Source organism: Balaenoptera ricei, chromosome 4, assembly GCF_028023285.1.
Source record: "Balaenoptera ricei isolate mBalRic1 chromosome 4, mBalRic1.hap2, whole genome shotgun sequence".
NCBI lineage: Eukaryota > Metazoa > Chordata > Mammalia > Artiodactyla > Balaenopteridae > Balaenoptera > Balaenoptera ricei.
In genome coordinates, this window is record NC_082642.1 from 153,494,890 (window position 1) to 153,501,292 (window position 6,403).

Consider the following 6,403-nt stretch of genomic DNA (forward strand, 5'->3'; position numbering starts at 1 on the left):
TCCCAGACCAGGGCTCGAACCCATGTCCTTTACATTGGCAGGCAGATTCTCAACCACTGCGCCACCAGGGAAGCCCCACAGAACTTTTTATAAAGTACTGTTCTGTCTGTGGTGTCAGTTGATAGGGCGTTATAACTGTCTTTATGAATGAGGAATCCGAGGCACAGGTGATGCACGCATCTTGCCAGTGTTCCTTCCTTCGATTGGAGCGCAGCGTCCTCAACACACTGACCAGCTCATGCTGGGGACTGTGCATTAGGGACTGAACGTGTGGTTGAAAGAGAGGTGGTCACCTGGGCGGCTCACAGCCGTGGGCTCCAGATTGAATTCTGGTGTAGAGCACATTTCCCCTTTTTGTCCAACTATAGTATCACAGTTCAGGTGAAATTGAAATCAGAAGAGTTGCAGGCCGCATAGTGGAGTCAGCAGTGCAAGACTGCACAAAGAGCGCTGGTTTGCTGACTTGAGCTAAGCAGTGAATCTTTTTTGTGAACTCGTTTTTATGCCTCCCATACATTTTCACTTTCCGCTACCCTTTGGAGACTTCCTGCCTCACATACACTCAGGTCCCAGAGGGTCTCACCCCAGAGGGAAAGCTTGTGATCATGCAGAGCATTCCTTGCAGGGCCTGGCTGGAGGCCCCTCCCTCTCTCAGGGGTGTTCCTGCTGGTCACGTGCTCTGTGGTCGAACAACCAGGTCAACTTCTTGGCATTCTCATTGATGTGTGAGTGTGCGTGTGAACTCCTTTGTGCGCGTGTGTGTGTGTGCGCACGCGTGCGTCTGTGTGCTTGTTGGCCATCCCAAGATAGACCATAATCACCTTTTGGAAAGAGATTGCTTTCTACTTCATGGTTGATGTTGATAGTAATAAAGGTGTAAAAGCTGACTTATAAGAATAATATGTATTGAAACTGGGACTTAATTTGCTAATCATAGGTAGTTTTTAAAAAATTTGAAGTAATTTGCTTTGTATTTTTAAAAATTAATTAATTAATTAATTAATTTAAAATTTTATTTTTGGCTGTATTGGGCCTTCGTTGCTGCGTGCGGGCTTTCTCTAGTTGCGGTGAGCAGGGGCTACTCTTTGTTGCGGTGGGCGGGCTTCTCATTGCGGTGGCTTCTCTTGTTGCGGAGCACGGGCTCTAGGCACATGGGCTTCAGTAGTTGTGGCACATGGGCTCATTAGTTGTGGCTCGCGGGCCCTAGAGCGTGTGGGCTTCAGTAGTTGTGGCTCACGGGCTCTAGAGCACAGGCTCAGTAGTTGTGGTGCACAGGCTTAGTTGCTTCGCGGCATGTGGGATCTTCCTGGACCAGGGCTCGAACCCATGCCTCCTGCATTGGCAGGCAGATACTTAACCACTGCACCACCAGGGAAGTCCCTGCTTTGTATTTTTAAATTACAAAAGTTTTGTGGTTCATAATAGAAGATCCAAATAAAAAGAGCATATAAAGAACCCCAAAACCCACCCTCTAAGGGTAACCAGTACTGTCACATCAGTATATATTTTTCTAAACTCTTTTGTATCTGTGTGTATATGTGAATTTAGTCAACTGTACATATATTTGTGGTTTTTTTTTTCAATTAGAAATATATTGTGTGCCCACTTTTCCATACTAGGAAATAGTCAAGTTAACCGTGGATTTTTCTGAACTTTGCAGAGGCCTTAACCTGCCCTTTCCCCAGGGTTGACGCCTCCATTTCCTCCCAGACCCTTCCCTGGGGGGCCGCAGAGAGGAGTGAGAGCACATCTGTCCCATTGCTGCAGCGGCGACAGTGCCATGGGAAAGACAGAAAACCCCGTGCAGCAGCTCAGGGTTTCATAGCCTTCAGGCACTGCCCCCAGCTGTACCCCCTGACCTTAACCCACTGCCAGGGCTGCATTCATTCACTTTCTTGACAGTTTATGGAGTCTCAGTTTGGGGCCAGGTTCCTTGCCAGCTGCTAAGAGCACAGGTAAGCAAGGCCATTTCCTGCCTTCAGGGCGCTCAGAGTTAAGAGGGGGAGTGAGAGTCGAAGTTAATGATGCGGTGTGGGGTGAGTGCTGTGAGCTGTAGGGAGAGCTTCATGCCTGGTGTTCTAGGGTGGCACTCTGCTTTCACACAGAACACGCTGTCTGTGCTCACCAGACTGTGAGCGGCTAGGGCCGCAAGCCCTCCCATTCATCTCTGCGTCGCTGTGCCCCGCACAATCCCTGACCATGGATGTTTGCTGAATGAGCCATCAGTTCGTTTTGTTTTGATTTATACAAGTAATCCACATTCATGGAAACTTTAGAAAAGTAGCAAAGAAAAAAGTTAAATCTCTCAACCAAAAGTAGCCAGTAACCACTGTTAACATTTTATATCTTTCCAGACTCTTTTCTAGGCATCTCTATATATACACATTCTCTTTATTTTTAAAAAATTGAATTATATATTCATACGATACATACTGTTCTGTAGCCTACTTTTATTCAGAGAGTTTTTGTGACTAACTTTCCACGTCAAGGATTATGGAATTCCGTCATGATTTTAATCAGCCCCGTGATAATCCATAGTGTAGAGATGTCATAATTTATTACTGTCTCCAACTGTTAGATAATTAGATGAACAATTAATTTGTAATATTCAGCTAGTACCATACTTTAGGTATGGGTTGGGGTAAGTAGATATTTGTAGTATTTTAGCTGGGAATGAGTTAACCACATAAAACAGTTTTTTCTCTGAGAAAATTAAAACTTTATTTTTTCCTAAGAAATGTTATTAAAAAATAAGTTGTTCCCTCAGTCTCCTTAACTATAATTGAGAATAATCTGCCACCTTAGCTGTGAAAGTTCTGGAAGGCCACTTGTAAGAAGAGCTCATGTAGTAAGAAGACATTTAGTTATTCTTTACTATGGAGATGCATTTGTTTCCACAGGTGTCCAGTGCAAATTCCTGTGAAATATGCCTAGAAGTATTCAAATCCAAAAATGTACGTGTGCTGAAATGTGGGCACAAGTTTCACAAAGGGGTAAGAATTCTCCTTAGCCATCCTCATGTCATGCCTTTTGACTATGGAGTATTTTGAAAATAAAAAGGGACTTTGTTTTCTAGGCTTCAGTACTTGCATTTTCAGAGCACCTTCTAAAGCTCCTCATGTCTGTGATGATTGTCTCCCGCCCAGAGAGCGACGCTGCAGGAAGGGGCGCGGACTCCTGGGCCCCGCAGCGTGCGCTGTGCACACTGTCCTCTCCTCTGTGTCATGAGTGAGAAAGAGCAGTTGGCTCCATCAGTCGCTGAAAGTCAAAGCAACACTAGTTCCTTAGAAGTCAGTTTTCTCTACGCATCAGTTTCTTATATGCCTGGTCAGACAGGCACACAGTGCAGCAGTTTGTCAGTTCAGTGCAGTATGTGAAGTCAGTTTAACATTTTAGAGGAGAGAAACTAAGCCTAACGGGGTCCACTGTGCCTGATCCTGGGACGTTGTGGCCTGTGCCCTTCCAAGATCTGTGGTAACTGTTGTGGTGTTTTGGGTGCTGTGAGCATTTGTCCTGCACCCCTGCTGCTGGGTTAGAGCAGATCAGGTCTCTGCCCTGTCAGTGTAGGAATCCCTGAGAAAAGGGATGCACACAGTATGCTCACTAGAAGGAGTCCAGACAGCTTGCTGTCTCCCGCGTGGCCTGCCTTCTTCCCCCTTCCCGGGAAGGGGTATCCTGCCTGGGCTCTCGAACTTACACACACACTCGGCTCTGTAGCAGCAGCAGGCCAGCCGGGAGCACGCTGGGTAAACAGGCTCCGGTGAGGCTGTGTGGCGTGCAGGCTGGTAGGATGGGCAAGGAACAAGACCAGACAGACAGGCTGAGTCCAAGGGCCAGCCTCTAGAAGTCAGGGCGGCTGAAGCACGAGACTGGAGCAGGGTGTGGGGGGATGGGAGGGCAAGGCCATGCCCCAAGGTCAGGCCCTGAGTGTTCAGGTCACATTCTGAGGTGGGTTTCTCTGTTCCTGGAGCTTGGTCCAGACTCCTACCCTGAGCAGGCTCTGGTGTCCCTGGGTGTTGGGTGGCTCCAGGCCCTACCAGGTGTCACAGTGAAGTTAGCCGTGTCTGCTGAGGTGAGTGGTCCGGGAGGGCTGAGGTTCCATGTGCTCCTAGAGGCACTGGCTAATTGTCTTTTCTCATTTCAGTGCTTCAAGCAGTGGCTTAAAGAGCAGAGCACTTGCCCAGCCTGCCTGGCTCGTGATCTCCTGTCAGAAGAGTAGCCTGCCCTTCCGGAAGAGGCCCACCCACTATTCTAGGTAGTTACAATTCACTAAAGAGTATACTGTTTGTTGAGTTGGAAGAATAACGATATACTACCTTTGATATAAAAAGCAACATGTGAAGATTCTTTGCACCGTGTGTCACAGTGCTAATAAATGGAAATCTTTAATATAGTTGACAGTAAGTAATTTCCCAACTCTGATTAGCCACTTAATAATCGCCAAATGGTGGCTGATAAAGTTATGTGTAACCACATCCTTATATTGCTGGGGCTGCTGCAGAGGTGCTCTCTGCGATGGAAGGAAAATATGGTGAGTGCCTCAAAGCAGGACTTAAATTATAAGTATCCTTGACCTTTTAAGGTGCCCCACGTTAAAGTTTTTTGAGATCAGTATTCCTAAACAGATGCCTACATTTTTCCTTAAAGATTCTGCATTTTAAAAAATGGGCTTAAGCAAACCACATTTGAATAGGTTGTAGTTAATGTTAAAATATTGGCTGATTCAGACCAAAAGATTCAGATCTCCTCTTCATGTGATTTTGATTTTTCATTTCATTATTTTATTTCTCCCCAGTAGATTTATAAGTGCTTGTTTTTCATCTTTTAAAGACATAATGATTTTTGAAAATCACACAAAAAACTTATTAACATCAGCCAAGACTTTTTTAACCCCTAAAATTGAGGCTCCATATTCATTATCCCAGCCCCACATTGGGAACTTATTCTGAATACTTCGCTGTTCTCATTAGTGATGTTGTCCCTCTTTATGAGTTAGACAACAAGTGTTCGGGTGTCTCTGTCTAGCACACAGTGGGCACTTTCCTTATCCTACCACCAAAAAGAGACACTTGTGTAATTAGACAGTCCTGAGGTGTCCCTGTTACAATTGTTCGGTGTTTGACATTTGTGTAGAGTAATGCATGCACTCTTGTACTGTGGCCTGAGAACAAAGCTGTAACTGCATTAGAAACTGTTAAAAAATTAGTTCTCTTTAGTGACTTCATAGGCAGTAGTAGTAAATACAGAAACATGAATTGTGGACACATTCCATTTCTCTCAAACAGGAAGGGTCAAAAAATGTTTTTCCGTGTGTTCTTTGTTACCCCCTAGAAGCTCACAGCCCCAAGTTCATGAGCTGATTTGGTTGCTTCCCTCTGCCTTGGTTCCCTGTGAGTTTTGATGTCTTAGTGACTTAGTGCATAGAAGCTTCCTCCATATTTTGAAGCAGGTCCCTAAAACATTGTCTGCATGTTCAAAATAACTGAGGACTTGTAGATATGGAGATACACAGGGCCCAGTTTGTAGCAGCAGGTACAAAGGGAAAGAAGAGCAGCTGGAGAGAGAGAGAACGTGTTTTGTACATAACTTCAAACAAATACTTGTGAACATGCCTTACACACATCCTGTAAGTGTCGAAATAAAAAGCATTCTAAAATAACATCAGTTTACTGTCATGTTATCTGTTCTTTGTCAAATAATTTAAAGTATTCTACTTGAAAATTCAAGACATACATTACGCTGACATTTTAAAAGGGGACTTCATTTGGAAAGAAGAGCCGTGGTACGTCTGAGGAGTCTAACCAAGAGGTCTTGGGACGTTTTAGAGCCCGGATCGAACACGTCCTCTGTGCCTAAACAGAGGTTGCTAAACTCGAGTTCACAAGACTGGCTGTTGAAATTTGTGAATGCAAAGATTATACAGAGATGGTAGAGTTTACTGTTTAGGCTAGAACAAGAGGTTTTTCACGTGAATACATGTGAAAATGTTAAAGTTAATCAAATTGCATTTCTCAGTATTGACTCTTTTGAGGTACTTGTGGATGGTTAGGAGACATTTGGTCCACACCAAAAGGTCCTTGATATTTGGTCCTGTCCGAAACCATTTGGCGTGGACCAAATATGCTTATGGATGTTTTAGATGGGGCCAGATTTCAAGGACCTTTTGGTCCTTGTGGATTCATGAGAAGGGCTTCCCTTTTAGAGGACCTTCTGGTGTGCTGACCACTAAGAGATGACTGAAAAAAGCCAATATTATCAGTCTGTGTCTTTACTCCGATAGCGTTTAATTGAAAGTAGTGTATAACTTAAAACAGTGACTGTTCCTAAGAGTTTGGATTATTTTCCCTGCTGAAAAGTTTAATCTATGCTATAAATAATACATAATCCAATATAAAATTGAAGT

General features: G+C 44.3%; 1 protein-coding gene across 11 annotated transcripts in view; it reads left to right on the forward strand.

The window, feature by feature from the left end:
• The window catches only part of TTC3 (tetratricopeptide repeat domain 3), a 141,732-nt gene extending 136,073 nt beyond the window's left edge, over positions 1 to 5,659 (forward strand). For 10 of the 11 annotated variants that reach the window (XM_059921519.1, XM_059921517.1, XM_059921527.1 and 7 more), the window contains 2 exons: positions 2,901 to 2,993; positions 4,145 to 5,659. In XM_059921519.1, coding sequence (XP_059777502.1) covers positions 2,901 to 2,993; positions 4,145 to 4,219 — 168 coding nt within the window. In that variant the 3' untranslated portion in view covers positions 4,220 to 5,659. The remainder of the gene's footprint in view (positions 1 to 2,900; positions 2,994 to 4,144) is intronic. The other variant, XM_059921522.1, reaches the window with a different exon arrangement.
• Positions 5,660 to 6,403: the final 744 nt, after the last annotated feature.